Source organism: Elephas maximus, chromosome 11, assembly GCF_024166365.1.
Source record: "Elephas maximus indicus isolate mEleMax1 chromosome 11, mEleMax1 primary haplotype, whole genome shotgun sequence".
NCBI classification, from domain to species: domain Eukaryota; kingdom Metazoa; phylum Chordata; class Mammalia; order Proboscidea; family Elephantidae; genus Elephas; species Elephas maximus.
The window spans coordinates 31,821,662-31,841,864 of record NC_064829.1 but is presented as its reverse complement, the minus strand read 5'-3'; the positions used below and the strand labels follow the sequence as shown (position 1 = coordinate 31,841,864).

The following is a 20,203-nucleotide window of genomic DNA, read 5'->3' as shown; positions in this document are numbered from 1 at the left end:
GAAGGAATAGAGAGTCACTGTACCAAAAAGAATTGACCCAAATGCAACCATTTCAGGAGGTAGCATATGATCAAGAACTGATGGTACTGAAGGAAGGAATTCAAGCTGCCCCGAAGGTATCGGTAAAAAACAAGTCCCCAGGAATTGATGGAATACCAATTGAGATGTTTCAGCAAACGAATGTAGTGCTGGAAGCCCTCACTTGTCTATGGCAGGAAATTTGGAAGGCAGCCACCTGGCCAACTGACTGGAAGAGATCCATATTTGTTCGCATTCCAAAGAAAGATGATCTAACAGAATGTGGAAATTATCGAACAATATCATTTATATCATGCACAAGTAAAATTTTGCTGAAGATAATTAAAAAATGTTTGCAGCAGTACATCAATGAGGGAACTGCCAGGAGTTCAAGCTGGTTTCAGAAGAGGATGTGCAATGAGGGCTATCAGTGCTGATGTCAGATGGATCTTGCCTGAAAGCAGAGATACCAGAAAGCTATTTACCTGTATTTTATTGACTGTGCAAAGGCATTCTGCTGTGTGGATCATAACAAATTACGGATAACATTGCAAAGAATGGGAGTTCCAGAACACTTAATTGTGCTCATGAGGAACCTGTACATAGACGAAGAGGCAGCTGTTTGAAAAGAACAAGGGGATATTGCGTATTTTAAAATGAGGAAAGGCGTGCATCATTGTTGTATTTTTTCAGCATGTTTATTCAGTCTGTATGCTGAGCAAATAATCCGAGAAGCTGAGCTATATGAAGAAAAAGGGGGTATCAGGTTTGGAGGGAGACTCATTAAAAACCTGTGATATGCAGATGGCATAATTTTGCTTGGTGAAAGCAAAGAGAACTTGAAGCACTTACTGATGAAGATCAAAGACTACAGCCTTCAGTATGGATTGCACCTCAACATGAAACAAAAATCCTCACGACTAGACCAATAAGCAATATCACGATAAGTGAAAAAAGGATTCACGTTGTCAAGAATTTCATTTAACTTGGATTCACAATCAATGCTCTTGGCAGCAGCAATCAGGAAATCAAACAATGTATTACAGTGGGCTAATCTGCAAAAGACCTCTTTCAGGTGTTAAAAAGCAAAGACTTCACTTTGAGGACTAAAATAATCTGCAAAAGACCTCTTTCAGGTGTTAAAAAGCGAAGACTTCACTTTGAGGACTAAAATGCGCCTGACCCAAGCCATGACATTTTCAATCGATTCATATGCATGCGAGAGCTGGACATTGACTAAGGAAAACTGAAGAATTGATGTCTTTGAATTATGGCGTTGGTGAAGAATATTGAATATACCCTGCACTGATAGAAGAACGAATAAGTCTGTCTTGGAAGGAATACAGCCAGAGTGCTCCTTAGAAGAGGATGACTTGTCTCATGTACTTTGGACATGATATCAGGAGGGATCAGCACCTGGAGAGGGACATCATGTTTTGTAGAGGGTCAGTGGAATAGAGGAAGACCCTCAATGAGATGGTTTGATACAGTGGCTGCAACAATGGGCTCAAACATAACAACGATTGTGAGGATGGCGCAGAACTGGGCAGTGTTTTGTTCTGTTGTACATAGGGTCACTATGAGTCGAAAGCCACTCGATGGCACCTAACAACAGCAACAACAACAACAAGGGACCATATGAGATTCAAATGTGCCAGCAGCCCCTTCACAGTTTACCAGTACTGTTGAGTACAAATCAGAACAGTTACAAGAATTGAAGAGTCTCAGATCTCGCAAGGAGGAAAACTTACACATAATAATAATAACAAAATAAACCAACAGAAAAGGACATTTGATAGTACACTAAATCTTTTATCTGTAAAAAACTTTGGAAAGATGACTTGTGATTCTGTTGACTTGTTTCTTACCCTATTTTCTTCCAAAAAAGGCTACAGTTTTTAAAATGAACATTTCAATATGTTTATTTGGATATTAATTATTAAAGGCAGTGGTCCAATGTTTTTTTTTTTTTATAGAACAGATCATGAATTGCATGTAGTATCATGTTAACTTAAGCTAATGGTTAATGATTTTTTTAAAGGTGGAATGTCATAAGCCATATCTGTTTTTGCTTTCAGTTATATTTTATGTTATCATTCATTGGCTTTGTTTGTTTCTAAAATGAGACTGACATAAAAGGAATCTCAGCAAAGATCTCTTAAGTCCTAAGAAGTGTCAGTGGGACACCCTGCCAACTTCTTGCGGTAGATTAAAAAGTTAGGTAGATAGCTGCTGTGAAGTCTACTTCAGCTCATGCTGACCCCTATGTACAACAGAAGGAAAATTGCCTGGTCCTTGATCATCCTCATGATTACTGGCATGTTTGAGTCCATTCTTGTTGACTGTTGTGCCAACCTGTCTCATGGAGGGTTGGCCTCATACGTGTTGACTCTCTACTTTATTAAACGGGGTGTCTTCCTCTAGTAATTGATCCCTCATAATAACTTATCCAAAGCAAAGGACTCAGACAGTGTTCTGTTGTGATCCATAAAAGTTTTATCAGCTAATTTTCAGAAGTAGTTTGCCAGACCTTTTTTCCTAATCAGTCTTAGTCTGGAAGTTCCACTGAAACCTGTCCACTATGGGTGACCCTGCTGGTATTTGGAAAACTGGTGGCATAGCTTCCAATATCATAGCAACACTCAAGCTACCACACTATGACAAACTGACAGGCAAATGGTGAATTAAAAAGTGAGCTAGTTGGATATTTCTTTCTAGTTTTTTTCTATCTTTGGCATTATCTGCCACCATTTAGGTAAGTGGGAATATGGATAAAAGACAAAACCTGTGTGTGAAAATAGCGAGAAAAGCTTACCCATTCTATACCCATTTTAAAACCAAGACAGCAAGCTCACCTCCAGGAATGGCTCCACTGACCCAGATGCCTGACAAGCGCTGGGATATCTCGCTTTCTTATGCCCACAGTCAGCCCTGAGTCCTCTAGATTCTAATTCCTTAGTGGCTCCCAGACCTGTTATTTCCTTTCTGATGTTGACTTAGTTTGCACACTCATCACTTCTTTTCTGGACAACATGGTAGCCTCCAGACTAGTCTCCCTGCTTCCAGTCTAGTTTCTGTCCATTCCACCCTCTCAGCTGCCAATGGAGCATCTTTCTAAAATATAATCAGATCAGTCAGTCTCCACATTTAAGATCCTTCAGTGACTCCTTTTAGAGTTGAGGTTGACATTTGAACACGTAGTTCATAGTAGATCCTTTGTGATATATCGGCTTTTCCAGGCACATCTCTGCCTCTGATCCCCTTCCTTTCCACTCTATTCAGCGTTCCTCATTTTGAGTAGCACAGAAGTACTTGTGCTTCCTTGAAGGCATCAAGTTGTATTATGCATCTGTGCCTTCACACTTCTTTGCTCACAGAGCTATTTTCTACTTGTCTTTGGTGTTACCCATCCTTCAAAACATAGCCCAGGCTGCTCTTTGGGTAATTTTTCCTGACCCGCCCGTCTGATTTAGATGCCCTTCTCTGAGTTCTTATCCCTCTCTTGGACGTCATTGATTTACTAATCTGTCTCTCTCCCTGCACGCACTAGTGCTTACCAGCCCTTTTCATGTCATGGCACACATTGAAAATGGTAAGTTTTGGGTGGCACACTTGGGTAAATGGAAAAAAAAAACTGCTCAAGGCCAGCCAGGGGAATAGGCCTGCAGTTACTGTCTGAGCTACCCCTGGCCACTTTGAAGGTGGAAAGGATCAGTATCTCCAAACACCTGAACCTATTTTTTTTTTTTTTCAATTTTTAAAAAATTTATTGTGCTTTAAGTAAAAGTTTACAAATTAAGTCAGTCTCTCATACAAAAACTTACACACACCTTGCTATGTGCTCCTAACTGCTCTCCCCCAATGAGACAACACATTCCTCCTCTCTACCCTGTATTCCCCGTGTCCATTCAACCAGCTCCTGACCCCCTCTGCCTTCTCATCTCGCCTCCAGACAGGAGTCGCCCACATAGTCTTATGTGTCTGTTCAAGCCAAGAAGTATACTGCTCACGAGTATCATTTTGTGTCTTATAGTCCAGTCCAATCCCTGTCTGAAGAGTTGGCTTTGGGAATGGTTCTAGTCTTGGGCTAACAAAGGGTCTGGGGACCATGACCTCTGGGGTCCCTGTAGTCTCAGACAGACCATTAAGTCTTGTCTTTTTTATGAGAATTTGAGGTCTGCATCTCACTATTGCCCTGCTCCATCAGGGATTCTCTGTTGTGTTCCCTGTCGGGGCAGTCATCGGTGGTAGGTGGACTCTATCTAGCTCTTCTGGTCTCAGGCTGATGTAGTCTCTGGTTTTTGTGGTCCTTTCTGTCTGTTGGGCTCATCTTTACCTTATGCCTTTGGTGTTCTTCATTCTCCTTTGTTCCAGGTGGGATGAGACAAATTGATGCATCTTAGATGGCCGCTTGCTAGCGTTTAGGACCCCAGATGCCACTCACCAAAGTGGGATACGGAACGTTTTCTTAATACATTTTGTTATGCCAGTTGACCCAGATGTCCCCTGAAACCATGGTCCCCAAACCCCTGTCCCTGCTGCCCTGCTTTTGAAGTGTTCGGTTGGATTCAGGAAATGTCTTTGCTTTTGGTTTAGTCCGGTTGTGCTCACCTCCCCTGTATTGTGCATTGTCCTTCCCTTCACCTAAAATAGTTCTTGTGTGCTGTCTAATTAGGGAATACCTGTCTCCCTCCCCCCATCCTCGTTGCCATCAAAGAATATTTTCTTCTGTGTTTAAACTTTTTCTTGAGTGGTCTCATACAATATTTGTCCTTTTGCAACTGACTCATTTCACTCAGCATAATTCCTTCCAGATTACTCCATGTTATGAGATGTTTCACAGATTCATCATCGTTCTTAATTGTTCCGTAGTATTCCATTCTGTGATTGTACCATAATTTATTTATTTATCCATGCATCCATTGATGGGCATCTTGGTTGCTTCCATCTTTTTGCTATTGTAAGCAGTGCTGCAGTAAACATGGGTATGCATGTATCTATTCACGTGAAGGCTTTTATTTCTCTAATATATATTCCAAGGAGTGGGATTGTAGGATCGTATGATACTGAACTCAGTTTTGACTCACCATTTGAGAGGTTCTGGAGAAGAAGGCAAGCACCTTGAGGGCCAAAAAAAAAAAAAAAAAACCTGTTGAATCAAGTCGATTCTGAGTCATAATGACCCTGTAGGACAGAGTAGAAGTGCTCCATAGGGTTTCCAAGGACCGCCTGGTGGATTCAAACTGTGGACCTTTTGGTTAGCAGCCAAATTCTTAACCACTGCACCACTAGGCTCCTACCTGGAGGACAGTGACAAGGTTTTCTTAGACTTTGTACGTCCAGGGCCTAGTCAGTGTTTGTTCACCGAAGTTGTGACCAGGTAGCCATAGTAATTCAATTTGAACTTAAATAACTTTAAAGTAGGAGTATATTTATAAATAGTCAATATGAAAGTAGGAGTGCAAAGTTACATTCTTTTAGTACTTCTAGTTCTTTTATAAAATTTCACGTTAAAGACAAAGAGGGACTAAGTGGAAGAAGGAAAGTTGGATTGGATTCTGATTTGAGAAGGAGAAACTTTTTATTTGGTTCCAAAATGTGCGTGTGTGTGTGTGTGTGTGTGTTTATCCTCTCCCAAGGCTAATTTCCCCACAGTCAGCATCCTCCAGGAAGGAATTTCATTGTAGATAAAGAATAGTAATAAGTTCACATTTGGCATGTTCTCCTTGATAATAGTGATATTTCTTTCTGGTCTTCAAGGCCCTGATAGACCTGTAGATCAATCAAGCAACACTACTGAAATTCTGAACTTAAGCAGAGTGATTTTGTTTCATATAAAGAGAATTCTTTCTGTCTGAGAATTTTTATAGACGAAGGAAAGAACAAGTACTTGGAAAGCTTTGTCTTTTTCCCCTTTTTTCTGTAAAGCAACTTAATAACTTTCAGAGAATAGAGTGGTTAGAAAATAAACATTGCAGAAAAAGAGAAAAGAACACATTTTCAACCCTTGAGTACAGGAGCTCTTTGGACCTAGTTGTGCCAGGCCTGGTCCCTACCTGGTGCTGGCCCCAGGTGATGCTCCCACAGTGCCTGATGGCCCTTCCTGGTCTGGCAAGGCCACACACAGGATGCTCAGCCTTGCCACCCCACCAATTGCTTTTCTTTGTTTACGTTTTCTTGACAGGAGAACAAAATGAGGTAGCTGACCAGCAGGCAGGTGTGGGACAGACAGCTGTGTAGCCTGGTAAGGCAGCGCTCCTTCATCAGTGCCTGCTTGCCGTTTTATAACAGTGTCAGACTCACTTTCCCTAAATCTGTTCTCATCTTGCACGAATTCAAGTTAGAATGCATATCTAGAGCCCAGAAAGCACAAAATAGTGATCCCGCCCTTTGGTTTTTGAAAACCAGGAAAGCTTTCTGCTCCTTGTTGACTCCTTGCAGCCTGAAGATAATTTTTCCTCAGTTCTTAAAAAGGTGTAAAGGTAAATCAGTGAATAAGATTTGAACACACTGGTAGGAGAGGGGCGCTTTTAGACATGGTTTGCTTTAAACAGACGGTAAATGAGTTTCGTTTTAAGCATGGGACTTCCAAGTATGCCTGTCAGCCTTAGAAGGCTTGTGTGTACATGTATGGACTTTACCAACAGCGTTAGACAATTATTCTTTGGCGTCATAGGGTTGTCAACTGGAGGTGCATCATTTGTGGTGCTTTTGGGGGATTTGGGTGAGTTTATTTGCATAAACTGTTTCCTTATTCAGCATAGAGTTCCTGAATATAAGACATCAAGCTAAAATGCTCTATTTTTTTTTTTTTTAATTTTCAGAAGATATTTATGGAAGAAAGAAATTTGGCAGCTTTCTAAAAATAACAAAAAATATTTTATTTTTACTAGTCTGCTAGCAATGTAGTGTTGGGACCACTTTTTCTTGAACATTCATTTTTCATAGTTTTGAGTAATTAAGATCCAGGAGGTCATGGCCTTCACAATGGAGCCAAGACTTTCTCTTTTTTTTTTTTTTAAAAAGCAGTATGTGTTATTTAGTCAGTAGTGCCTTGAACTCTTTGGCCCTGTTTTGGTTCTGTATGTATTTTTTTGTCAGTAGCTTCTTGAACATACTGGCACTACGTTGGTGATTTAAGATTAATTCATACCATGGTGGTTTAATTTGGTGCAAAGCTGGCTATGACCGGAGAACAAACTGTTAGGCAATGGTCCAGTTTTAAGTTTGCGTGTGCATATATGTGGAGTATTTTGGGTTCATTCATCTTTTGCCCATTGAAGTTGTTAAGTAATATTCTTGCATTCAGATTTACATCATCCTCAGCATCTTATGTTTCTGCCACTTATAAAAACCAACTCTGGTTTTTAAGGTAAGGGCTTTATGATTGGACTTCACCAGGAAAAGCCTCATTTATATCTCCTGCAAGAAGAACAGAGGGCCTGCACTGTGTACATGCTGCCAAAGTTTTTATAGTAATACTTTGTATCTAGGCTCTGGCTCTTACCATTAAATGTGCTTTTTATAGAGTACCAAGTTATAAATGTAGTGCAGCTACGGCATATTAATCTTACTGCAGAGATTTAATGAGGCAGTTGTTTTGCGATGGACACTATTGGGAGCAGAGAGCGACAGAGTTTTACTTTACCACTGAGCTGCAGAAGTATCCCTTGCCTGGTAATAATTATAACCACATGATCTCTTAGTTTTTCTTTCTTTTGCCAGTGCTTTTCCATGCAAAAGTGACTTGGAAGGAGGTCCGTTCCTAGGCAGTGAAATGGATTGGAAATTGGGCTGTTTTCTCAGTAGTTTGACATTTTAGCTTTGATCAGCCATGAGATCCTTGTTGTACAGAGAGAAATATGTAAGATGAGTTTCAAGCATACAGATAGTCTTTGCCAGTCCACTGAGATGGCTTTTAGATATTCATTACTTTTACTTGACTTTTATATAGGTTATAAAAAGTAAATGTGGTGAAACCTCGTTTCTACATGGACAGAATAGAATTTCTGCTGGTTGGCCTTAAACTGATCCCACACTTGAAATTAATTGAAGTCCATAGGTTTATTGCCTCCAACACTTTTAAGCCAGTGCAATTTTTTATTTTCCCCGAAGTCGTAATTTTATTAAACCAAGTTATAGCAATAACAATCTTTATGAAGAGGAGGATGAGAAGAAGGAAAGAACCACCTGCCAGAGAACATAATAAGGGGAAAATCATGCTGCTTTTCAAGTTTCCATTGATAAATAATGTTAACAAATTTGGAAACAGCTGCCATTTATTTTATTTTTTGTGATAATTGTGCCTTTTTTCTAAAACTAAGTGTTTTATCCAGCTCAGGACAGTATAAATCCAGTGTTCCATAGCACCCTTTTGAAGGGAGGAGGTGGCAAGTGGGTTGTGCAGGTGAGAGTATCTGGGATGGATCCAATGTGGTTGGTTGGGTGGCACCATTTAGGGCAGAGGAGAGAGAACAGTGCCCATAGCTGTGATGGGCTTTGTAGCTGAAGTGCAGGGTTATAAGGATATTTTAAAGATCGTTCTTTGGATGGGTTTATAGCACAACACTGGAGTTGGAAAAACAGTTGTCCTTGGTGCAGCAGTGTTTGGTGGGGAGGGCGTTACTTAGAGGGATGGACGTTATATTTATAACCTCATAGGTTGAAGTCAGAGGTTTGAATAGCTAGCAGAGTTATACAGTCATTTTTTTTATGGTTGACTCTCAAAGGAGTTTATAAAAACTACGTAACTAAGGCCATGTGCCACTACTGAAGTGTAGCCACCTGTGGGGGAAAAATGGTTGACAAAGGAAGCTTTCTAAAAAATCTTCCTACATCAACTGACATTAGGAATGGAAACCTGTAATGCAAAGAAACAAATATTTTGAGTGGCCAAAAAAGAGCTTTTTCGTGAAAGTGGAGGTTGGAAAAATCTACTTAGAAGGAGAGTGACTTGAGATTCCAGTACTCATCACACCATGGCATCCTAGCCTATAATCGAACCCATCTCCCAGAGGGTCCCTCTTAAGTGTTGACCTAAAAACAAATTCGCCAGTTGGCTGGAGCATGCATCCTAAAGTTGCCGCAGAAGTGAATAAGCCTGACTGACTTCAGTCCCTGAAGGGTTCTATCTGTAAATGCAGAAGTGGAAGCAAAAACATTTTTTATTAGTCTTAAAATGACCCTCATTTTCATAACTAGTCACAGTGTCAGAAGCATGGGCTGGAGTCATTCTTTAGCTTTTAAGAGCTAAAGCATCAGACGTTCTTATTTGTTTGGTATTTTCGATATTAGATTCTTGTAAAGTGCCCATATTCTTGAATAATAAGGAAGGCAAGTATTTACCATTTTCCTCTGCATACTAAAAGTATTCAGAGTGTCTCCTTATTTAAAACAAACAGGTCTGCAAACTCGATGTGTAGCATTTAAATAATCGTATTAAAATTCAGACCTAGCACCCACATTTCCCTGAGTGCTGCCAGCTTTATGAGAAACTGGGAACTCATGCTAAACAGCTAATATATTCAGTGTGTGCATGCTGCCTTCCAACAAGTGTTGAATGGTGTCAGGGTCAGTTTGCCGTAGTTGGTACTGTTACTGGTGCTCCTGAATTGCTCTCCAGTTTGGCAGTATTTTACTACTTGGTTTTAGTTTGTTGGTGATCTTTGGAACGTTACCCAAACAGAAAACTCAACTGTGGTGGGTCATATATAGTGTCAGTTTTGGAAAATGTTGCCACATAGGTGCTTTTAATTTGGAGGTATCTGCTCTACTCCTGTTATAGAAAAAATACCAGTAAAGAATTTTTTAATGTAATTTTTTTCTCCCACCTCTTCCTATCATCACCAGATAATATTTACTAAGCGCTCACCTGGACATGGCACTGTGCTGGGCAAAGTACAAGACAAACAAAAAAGGTCTTGGGATTACTCCCCCAGGAATGAACAGTCTAAACCCCAGTGTATTTAAATGGGCACTGGGTAGAGTGTTGAGATAATAATTTTCCAGACAGCAAATCAACTCAGATTACCAATTTACTTAAACAGTATGTTCTTTAAGAAAACAAACAAGCAAAACTACTTACTCTTTGAGATGGGAATTCTGTTTTTGTTTTTCCACAATCTCGAGCTATTATTATGTATCTTGAAACGTAAGTTGCTTTTGGCATATGAATCATTTGAAGGGTCGTGATAGAGTTAATTTTATTGCAGATGTAAAGAGAGGCTTTGGAGCAACTGCCGGAAAAAAGGAGTTAAGTGGGCTGTACAATTCTTTAGCAGCCTGTTATGGGCCAGGTAGCAGGGAACACTTTCGGACAATGGGAACGTGCTGTGGTGGCGTTTACTTTTCCAAGAAATATGTGAATTATTTTATTTCTGTGGATGTGTGATTGTAACATTTCAAATATTTAATCTGCTCATATAAAAAATTAAGTCATTGGTATTATTATCCTACTTTTCCCCAAGTATACATGTGCACTCTCTCTCTCCTTCCCTCTTCCTCTCTTTTTCCATCCCTTCTTTCTTTCCTCCCTCCCTTCTCCCTCTCCCCTCTTACTGCTTTCCTGCAAAGAGGAGTGATAACACCAGAATTTTGGGAGGTGTTTCTATAAACTGAATAAACGCCCCCTCTCCCCCCCTCCAAAAGTTGCCATTGAGTCGATTCCAACTCCTAGTGACACTATAGGACACAGTAGAACTGCCCCATACATAAGGTTTCCAAGGAGCGGCTGGTGGATTCGAACTTCTAGTTAGCAGCCAAATGCTTAACCACTTTGATGCCAGGGAAGCGTAAAAGGGGAGCATAAAAGTAAAAAAAGTAGAGCATAAATAATCAACAAGTCTGAGCTTCTAGTAAAACCATTTTGTGGGCTTTATTCTTTTATTCCCCTTTGTTGTCTGTGAATCATTCCTAGGGTTAAAATGAAATGACTATTAGTTTTCACAATACTTAACTTTTCAACATTGATAATGCCAACTCAAGTTGTGGTTAATTGCTCTTCATGTTCTTTGTTGCTTTTCTTGATCATTTTGAAAACAAGAGACATACCAATATATTTACACTTGAGTTTGTGTTTGAAACAATGTTTTACTGTGTGTTAGGGCTAATTTTGCTATTGCTGTCTAACAAATAATAGGGTTACTGTGTGTTTTGACCAGTTTATAAGTAAAGGTCAATTTCATGCCTATGGTAATTAGCTTAGTTTATTCTAGACTTTTGGCTAATTCTGGTAATTTCCCGTGAAAGAGTATATTTAACAGAAAAGGAATCCATTCTTAAGCACAGTGGTTTTTTTCCTTTGCGTTGGCGACTGTTTAATTTTCAAAGTGATTTATCTCTCCTTTTTAAGCAAAAGCCCGTAGCAGGCTGTGAAAAAAATGACAAAGTTAAAACGTTAAGGGTGGAGCAGGAGGTGGGAAAGGGCTGCATGGTGGAGGAGAAAAGGAGAAACTCCTTCAGTGATCACAAACCAAAAAATTTTAGGGAAGACTCTTGATCCTTCTGTAATAAAATCAGCAGCCAAGCTCTCCTGTTGCAGTTTCGAGGAACAGGGTGTTTCTGTTTCTGGTAGCAAGAAGAATAAATGTTACTTTAAAAGAACCTGTCTTTAAACCCTATACTTACAGTCTTGATTTTCTTTCAGACCCCAACTGTAAACTTGAAGACAAGACTGAAGATGGAGAGGGGGCAATAGATTGTAAGAAGAGGCCAGAAGACGGGGAGGAGTTGGAAGACGAAGCTGTGCACAGCTGTGACAGCTGCCTCCAGGTGTTTGAATCACTGAGCGATATCACAGAACACAAGATTAATCAATGTCAGCTGACAGGTAAACAATGCTTATCACTTCTTGCCTTCCCGTACTGTTCTATTTCTGATTTTTTCAGTTGGCCCCTTTATGTTTTTCTCTTCCAATTGTTTTACTCCCACACTTGGAGACCTAGGTAAGTCTAGAGGTGTTTTTGAAAGAGCACTAAGTGGTGGTTTGTGGCAAACTCGGTGTCGCAGTTCTTTTTAGATTTTGAATTGGATCTAGATTTAATAGCTTATGGGTATATTTTTACTGTCTTAATACAGCAGTGCCCTGTAGTTGCAGAGCCTAACATTGGATGACTAAAATAAAGTAAAACAGAAACCTTTTTTTACTGTTTTCTCCCAAAGAAATGTATCATGTATTAGTTTATTTCAACTTAAATGTCAGCTCTGGAAGGACACTCTGCCAGAATTAGATATCTTTTTTCTATCCCACAAAAATGCTCTCGAATATTACAGTTCTCAGTGTGTATGTTCACTTTGCCATATCCCTCATTAAACTGAAAGCTCATAGGTGGCAGGAACTAGTTTTTTCCACCATTGTATTAACTGAGGCCAGCACAGTGCTTGGCCAATAGTAAATGCTCACTAAGGAAAGGAAGTCTTTTTGCTATACAGTTCATGGGGTGAATCAGATTAAAAATGACATGTTACAAAACATAACGTGTTCCATTTAGTGACTGAACCAAAACTCGAACCCAGTCTGCCAAATTTCTATCCTCTTTAAAAAATAGAGCCTACAAGAAAATACTAGATGGGCTGTGTGGGACATTTTATATTATGCATATAAAATGTATATATATAACTCAGTATTTATAAGTATAAATAATAGATTTATATATATAAAGATATATATTTATTTATGTTTACATATAAATATATTTATGTTTTTGATATGTATTATTTTTCTCTTACTCTTTGAATAAGTAGGTCTTTGAACTTTTTGCTCAATAGTGGGTCTGCTATGTATGTGTCTGTGTGTATCTGTCTTTTTCTGTTATTTTTCTAGTATAAATCTTTGTTCGTTTAACCATGTGCAGGAAGTGTATATACTACACAAGTGGTTCTCCAACTGCTTTCCATAGACTATTGATACTTTTGTAAGATTTTAATGGGTTTTCCATTTTAATGAGGTTTCCTGAACAGGTGATTGAGGAAATGTTGGATTAAAGCCAGTTAAATAGACTTTCTTAGTAAAGTGTGCTGAGGATCTAAAGAAGGGATTGCAGTAAGCAAGTTTATTAGGCCGTAAAACATTTTTTTTCCTCAAAAAAGCCGTTATCTTTTTTTGGAACTTAAGTTTGGGAATTGATGATGCCTGTATAAACATTGTTCTTACACCCTTTTTTGTAGTTTTTAGAATTTTGACTCTTATTTTGATATAATTCCAAACATATAGAAAAATTTGGAGAATAATAACAAGAAACTCCCATATGCCATTTACCAGATTCACCAGCTTTTTACATTTTCTCCATTTGCTTTATCATTCATTCTGTCCATTTTTTCCTTAATCATTTGAGAGAAGATTTGAGACATTGTTCCCCTCTAAACCCAAACCCAAACCCACTGCCTTCGAGTCTGTTCTGACTCTTAGCAACTCTATAGCAGAGTAGAACTACCTCATAGGGTTCCCAGAGCTGTGAATTTTTACGGAAACAGACTGCCACATCTTTCTCTTGCAGAGAGGATGGTTGATTTGAACTGCCGATGTTTTTGTTAGCAGCTGAGCACTTTAGCCACTGTGCCACCAGGGCTCCTCTGCTCCCCTCTAAATATATCATATATTTCCTAAGAACAAGTTCATTATCCTCCATGACCACAGTAATCAAAGCCAGGAAATTTAACATTGATAGAATACTGCTGTTACCTATTTTCTTCTTGTAAAAAGTATTTTCCCTTGTAAATAGTAAATTACTGTTTATAACTAATAACTGTTTTCCCCTTATAAATAATAAGTAATTTGTGGGAAAATACTTTGGCACTATATAAATGTCCTCATCCTTATTATTCATTCATTTATTTATTCATATCGCCATGGACTTTTGGATTTTTATTCTATTTAATGGATCATAATTGATTCCTTTGTTCGATGCCCAAATTGTCCCATAATTAGCCAACTGGAATCACTTCACACTGGATCCTGTGTTTATTTAATATGCCTGCATCATCGTTTGAGGACTTTCTTAGTTTTTGTTGCAACCACATGCTCCAGGCTCATCATGTTCTTTTCCTGTCTCAGTCCTGCAGTCAGCATTTTTTTTTTTTTTTTTTTTACTGACTCCTGGTTCCTTTAAGAGGGCAAAGGTATTTAGAAACCAAGATATGGGTCCTGTGTGTGCTCATTGCTGCAGGTATATCATTGTTTCTAGACTCTCTCAATAGACAGAATTAGGGAATGTATATTTAATTAATACAATATATATGATAAATGTGGAAACCCTGGTGGCGTAGTGGTTAAGTGCTACGGCTGCTAACCAAAGGGTTGGCTGTTCCAATCTGCCAGGCGCTCCTTGGAAACTCTGTGGGGCAATTCTGCTCTGTCCTGTAGGGTTGCTATGAATCAGAATCGACTTGATGGCACTGGGTTTGGTTTTGGTTTTTGGTATATGGTAAGTATATATGCTATATGTAATATAATTCATAAAAATACCTATATACAAATATATGCATGTACACTTATTTTTCTCTAACTGCCTAATAAAAATGGGTGTTCGTACCAGTACCTCCATTTCAATCCAGAACCTCAGGTACTTTCTAGTCTTTCCTTTCCATATTTTTTACCACCTTCTTTAACAGTGAGAGGCATGACTTCCGTCATCCTCAATATGTTTACTCATTTGTTTGAGCCTAGAATACATAGTAAATAGTTTGAAAATTGCTAACTTATACAATCATGGTAAGCAAACCAACAACCTAGAGTATAATACTTGTTTATAATTATTTTTTAGTGTAACATTTACATAGAGTGAAATTCATACATTGTAAGTTTTCAGTTTGATGACTTAAAAAAAAATGCATGTACCTATGTAACTCACACCCCTTTTAAGCTATAGATAATTTCCAGTATCCTACAAAGTTCCCTCATACCTTTTACTGATCAATAATACTTCTCCAGAAGTAGCAGATTTAAAATTTTTAGCCATAGAACATTTCCTTTTCTAGAAATGGTTATGAATGGTCTCATATAGCATGTATTCCTTTTCTGTGGCCAGCTTCTTTTGCTCAACATAATTTCTGTGAGATTCATTTATGTTGTTGTTAAGTATTTGTTCCTGAAGTTTATTTGATGAACAGTTTGTATGAAGAAAGGGAATTATTGTTTAGTGTACTAAAGCATTTACTATAGCATAGCATTGGTAGAAAATGAAGTACAATGTGTTGATTTGCAAAATAACAGAAAATGGAGGTATTCTCTTGGTCTGACACCTATGTGGTTGCTTGGGGTAGTTCTCTTGTGAGAGTGCCATAGAAGCCCTGCTCTGGGATTCTTCCCGTCCTGTAACTGTGTGCTTTCTTGTTCCTTCAGATCTCTTCCTTTGGGAATTTTCATCCCCAAGGGTGAGGCACGCTCCTTGTAGAGCGTACGTATATGAAAACCGATTAAAAGTCTTGAAACTTTGTACAGCCTTGCCAACTGAGCCTAGACCAGGTGAGGCCTTAGGAGATGAAGGTCAAATATGGAGCATGATGACCAATTCTAGACTAGATTTGAGAGTCAGCCTGAGGACTGAGAATGTTCTTGATCAAACTATGTGTAGATATTGTATGCTGGACAGAACTCAAAGACAGTGATCCAGCAGAGCACAGAGTGTTTCAGGGTGTCACACACACAATTCATGGAGCCCATCATGGCAAGAATGTTCCGGAACGTGGGTGCTGTTTTGGGCAAGTATCTTTCACCTAGGAAAGAATGAAGCAGTTCCTAATGGTAGGAAGGGAGAAGGTGATAGTTACACAGATAAGTTCTCTACTTCTTTGTCTCATGGTACAGTTTTCCTCTAGTTTATACTTCAACATATGTAAATAAGTTTTGTATTATCCCTGGATGAGGGAATGGAAGAAAGGTGAAAGAAAAAATTAATCCCGCTGTTCAATTGTAGCAGTAGATGGAAACCACCTGTCTTGCCCCAGCTCTGCTCCCTTCTTCCTGGAGGCTGGAAAGGGAGGGAAATCAACATTCTAATGCTGTTGGGACTCTGGTGCAGAAGACAGATTATCAAAATACAGATTTAAAGAAGGAAAAGCACAGAAAACCTCTCATTTTACTAATCCACAAACCCTATCATTTCTTGCCAATTCCCTCAGGGGGTGGGGAGGGCTGGAAGCCAGAGGGGTCTCATCACAATTCTCAACAAAGATTTAATAGCAGGGTGCTATGGGGAAGGCCGAGATTATGGAGAGTTTATTATGCTTATAAAACTGAGTAAGAACTAGCATTGTAAATCATCAAGACTAAGCTACACTTAACAGGATAAATGTGTAAAGTGCATTTGGTAATACCGTATGCTTGTTCTGAGGCATTTTTCTCTTCTCCTACTAATTTGCAAACTTGAGTTGTCTGTTAAGTGTTCTTTCACATCATTAATGTGAATTGCCTGGGCGTAAGTGCAGGAAAAACTAAACAGCATTGTATTAGCTCTTAACCCGCCGGTCCGCATACTACTGGTAAGATGAGTAGGTAGAAATAGGTGTGGCAGCTAATAAGCTGCTGTAGTTTTGGGGAACATGTTTATAAACCAGATTTATAAAGCTCTAGCCAGATTTGTGGGTTCTTTACAAAAATATTATTACCGTATAGGTCCACATTTTTTTGAGGAAAGTGAACTGAAATTGATGAGTGCATGCTTTACAAAAATATTATTACCGTATAGGTTCACATTTTTTTGAGGAAAGTGAACTAAAATTGATGAGTGCATGCTGTACATCAGTATAGTGTGCTCACTTAATTTGTTTTTAACAGTCATGAGACTTCCTGTGCGCTCCACGTGCATTTTGTGAACTGAAGACTTTTGGACATCTGGATTTCTTTTTGCTTGTATGTTTTGCTTTGTGCTAAATAATTAAAAAATTTAAAAAAAAAAACAAAACATACTTTTGTTCTCTGGTCGTGGCAAATTAAAGACTGGTTGGTTCCACATGACCATCAAGCATCCTGACATTTCCACTGGCAATGTGGATAAGAGAAATGAGAGTTTTACAGAGAGAAGCGTTGTTTCATAGAAGCATGTTGAAACTGTTCTTAGACCATCTTTGTGCTCTTTTTCTTTTCAGGTCATTGGTTGAATAAATTGCATGAAATAAATGTGGTATTGTTAACTTTTTAGTTTCTATTAGGTATTAGGCATTGTACTTTTTATTTACATATTTCTATATTAATAAATTATACATAATTTGTTTTTAATCATTTACAAGTGATGAATTATATATTTAAATATTAATCAGGCTTAAGTCACTATAAATCTTTCCATTTTGATCAATTCCTTGTTTTCTATCCAAAATCTTTCCTTAGTTTTTAGCTTACCTCATTCTCCTGATCTCCGTAACCATTAAGTGTTCAGTTTCCTGGCCACCATCAATTCCCTGTCCTAGCCCTTTCCTCACATGTTTCTTATATTTTAGATCAGGGGTTTCCAAAATTTTTTGACAATAAAAAATTTAGTATACATCTCTGTGGTGGTGGTGTTAGGTGCCATCAAGTCGGTTCTGACTCATAGTGACCCTGCGTACAACAGAATGAAACACTGCCTAGTCCTGCGCCATCCTCACAATTGTTATGCTTAAGTCCATTGTTGCAGCCCCTGTGTCAATCCATCTCATTGAGGGTCTTTTTCTTTTTTGCTGACCCTCTGCTTTACCAAGCATGACGTCCTTCTCCAGGCACTGATCCCTCCTGACAACATGTCCAAAGTATGTGAGACATAGTCTCGCCAACCTTGCCTCCAAGAAACATTCTGGTTGTACTCCTTCCAAGACAGATTTTTTCATTCTTTTGGTAGTCCATGGTATATTCAATGTTCTCCAGCACCACAATTCAAAAGCATCAGCTCTTCTTCGGTCTTCCTTATTCATCATCCAGCTTTCACATGCATAGGAGGTGATTGAAAACACCATGGCTTGGATGAAGCACACCTTGGTGTTCAAGGTGACATCTTTGCTTTTCAACACTTTAAAGAGGTCTTTTGTAGCAGATTTGCCCAATGCAATGCATCTTTTAGTTTTTTGACTGCTGCCTCCACGGGTGTTGATTGTGAATCCAAATAAAATGAAATCCTTGACAACCTCAGTCTTTTCCCCAATTATCATGATGTTGCTTATACATTTATTAATATATTTAATAGCTACTTATTAATACATTATGTAGATACTTGCATTATACAACATTCACAAAAATAGGAATTAAAAATGAAGTAAAGAAGAAAAAAGAGAATAAATAATTTTTATGTTATTTCAAAGTCCTAGTCTAGATTTGTTTATTTTAATAATTGATTTTAAAGGCTGTAATTGCTCAAAAAAATAACTTACAAAACCATCAAAAACAGCACATTTGTTGATGAGATTCATTGTTATCAGTGGTGGATATAAGTCTATATTTCAAAATCATGTTTCCTGATAATCTCAATTTTATTTTGCCAACTTTTGGTCAGGTGGGATTAAACTGTCCCTCCTCCCCATTTGGAAACCCTGGTGGCGTAGTGGTTAAATACTACGGCTGCTAGCCAAAAGGTCGGCAGTTCGAATCCGCCAGGTGCTCCTTGGAAACTCTGTGGGGCAGTTCTACTCTGTCCTATAGGGCCGCTATGAGTCGCAATCGACTTGATGGCAGTGGGTTTGGTTTTGGTTTTCCTCCCCATATAGTGGCGACAAAGAGCTTTTACTAGGAGTGGAGGTGCCACATATCCCATTTTCTTACTGATTACAAGTGTTTGATTATCAATATCCTGCAGTTTCTTTGTGGAAAACCTTTAAAGTCAGTTGTCAAATTCCGAGGATTTTGTAGGAATTAAAAAAAAAACCCACTGCCGTCGAGTCGATTAGATTAGTTAAAATTAAATAAAATGATCCGTAAGTCCCTTTAGCTAGGCACAGACAGACTGCAGTATAATGAAATGTGGTGAAGAGAATGGAAAAGTGTGGGCCCCGGCGCTAACACACTAGTAGCTGTTTATCTTTTCACTCCCAACAGATCTTGTACAATCACTCGGGGGAGGTTGAATTTGTACCTGGATGGCTAGTTGTGGCCGGTGTTCGTTAGAGTTGTTGATAAACATTCGGAATATCATCTCTGCCCTAGGATAAAACCCACTGGTGTCAACTCATAGCGACCCTATAGTTATGTACCCCATATTGTACAGACCTCTGTTCTTGACTACCACTTATTTCATGTTGTGAAAAATAACTCATCAAATCTCTCCGTCCTCAGTTTCAGAGAGTGTTGGGGCTGAGCGTGTCATTTTCTTAGCCTGTCAGGGCTAAAACTAAGTTCTTCCGTGTATATGCCAAAGAAAAAGTGATCATCTGTGATTGGTTCTAACCTCTAAGCTGTTGGCTGAGTGCATTCCTTTTTCCGGCTTTGTTTCCACATTGACCATGCCACAGCAGAAATTCTTGATATTAGTACCTGGCCTAGGATTCTCTTCTTGAAATATTTGTTTTTGAGATTCTATATCAAAAAACGAATATAAAATGCTCATTTTTAGGTCCATTGTTTTTTCAAAGCTCTTTGAATGCTTTTGAGTATTGTAATTGGGATTTATAAAAGGTCTGTACCGATGAGTTACGTTGTCCTCGCTATGAATGATGAGCTATTACATTTATTCATTTGTTAAAATAGTTTGAATATTGAAGGAATAATTTAAGAAAAAAATCTCTGTATTTTGGATATACGTGTTTATTAGGTGTTTTTTACTCCTAGCCTGTTATAGTAGCTTTTGAATCACAAGGACACTACTGATTATGAATGGAAAGCTCCTGAAGAAGGAAATCTTCTAGAAATAGAATGTAAATTGGTGCTTTTACTTTATTTTTTATGAGTAAAATTTAACTGGAGACTGTTCTGTATTAGCTGTAACTGTATTCGGAAATTACCTGTACCTTGATTAACTTGAGGGTTTTGAAATTCGCCTTTTGAAATGAATGTAATTTAAGAAGAAAATTAGCATTACTTATCTGTATATAAGAAAATGTTAGCTTTGTGTGTCTGTGGAACCATAGACATTTTAGATAGATAGTTTTGCCTTAGTTGTATAATTGATAATGAATATGTAATAACCTAATTCTGTGGTTTCAGGTTTTATTTGACAAAAATTGTAAATAAAATGTCAAGAGCACAAACCATGGGAGAATAGCTTCAGGAATTTCCATAGTGTCCTTGATG

At 38.4% G+C, this 20,203-nt stretch overlaps 1 protein-coding gene across 3 annotated transcripts in view; it reads left to right on the top strand.

Annotated features, from left to right (window-relative positions):
- The window catches only part of ZNF521 (zinc finger protein 521), a 295,930-nt gene that overhangs the window by 23,927 nt on the left and 251,800 nt on the right, over positions 1–20,203 (top strand). For all 3 annotated transcript variants that reach the window (XM_049901891.1, XM_049901893.1, XM_049901892.1), the window contains one exon: positions 11,663–11,845. In XM_049901891.1, coding sequence (XP_049757848.1) covers positions 11,663–11,845 — 183 coding nt within the window. The remainder of the gene's footprint in view (positions 1–11,662; positions 11,846–20,203) is intronic.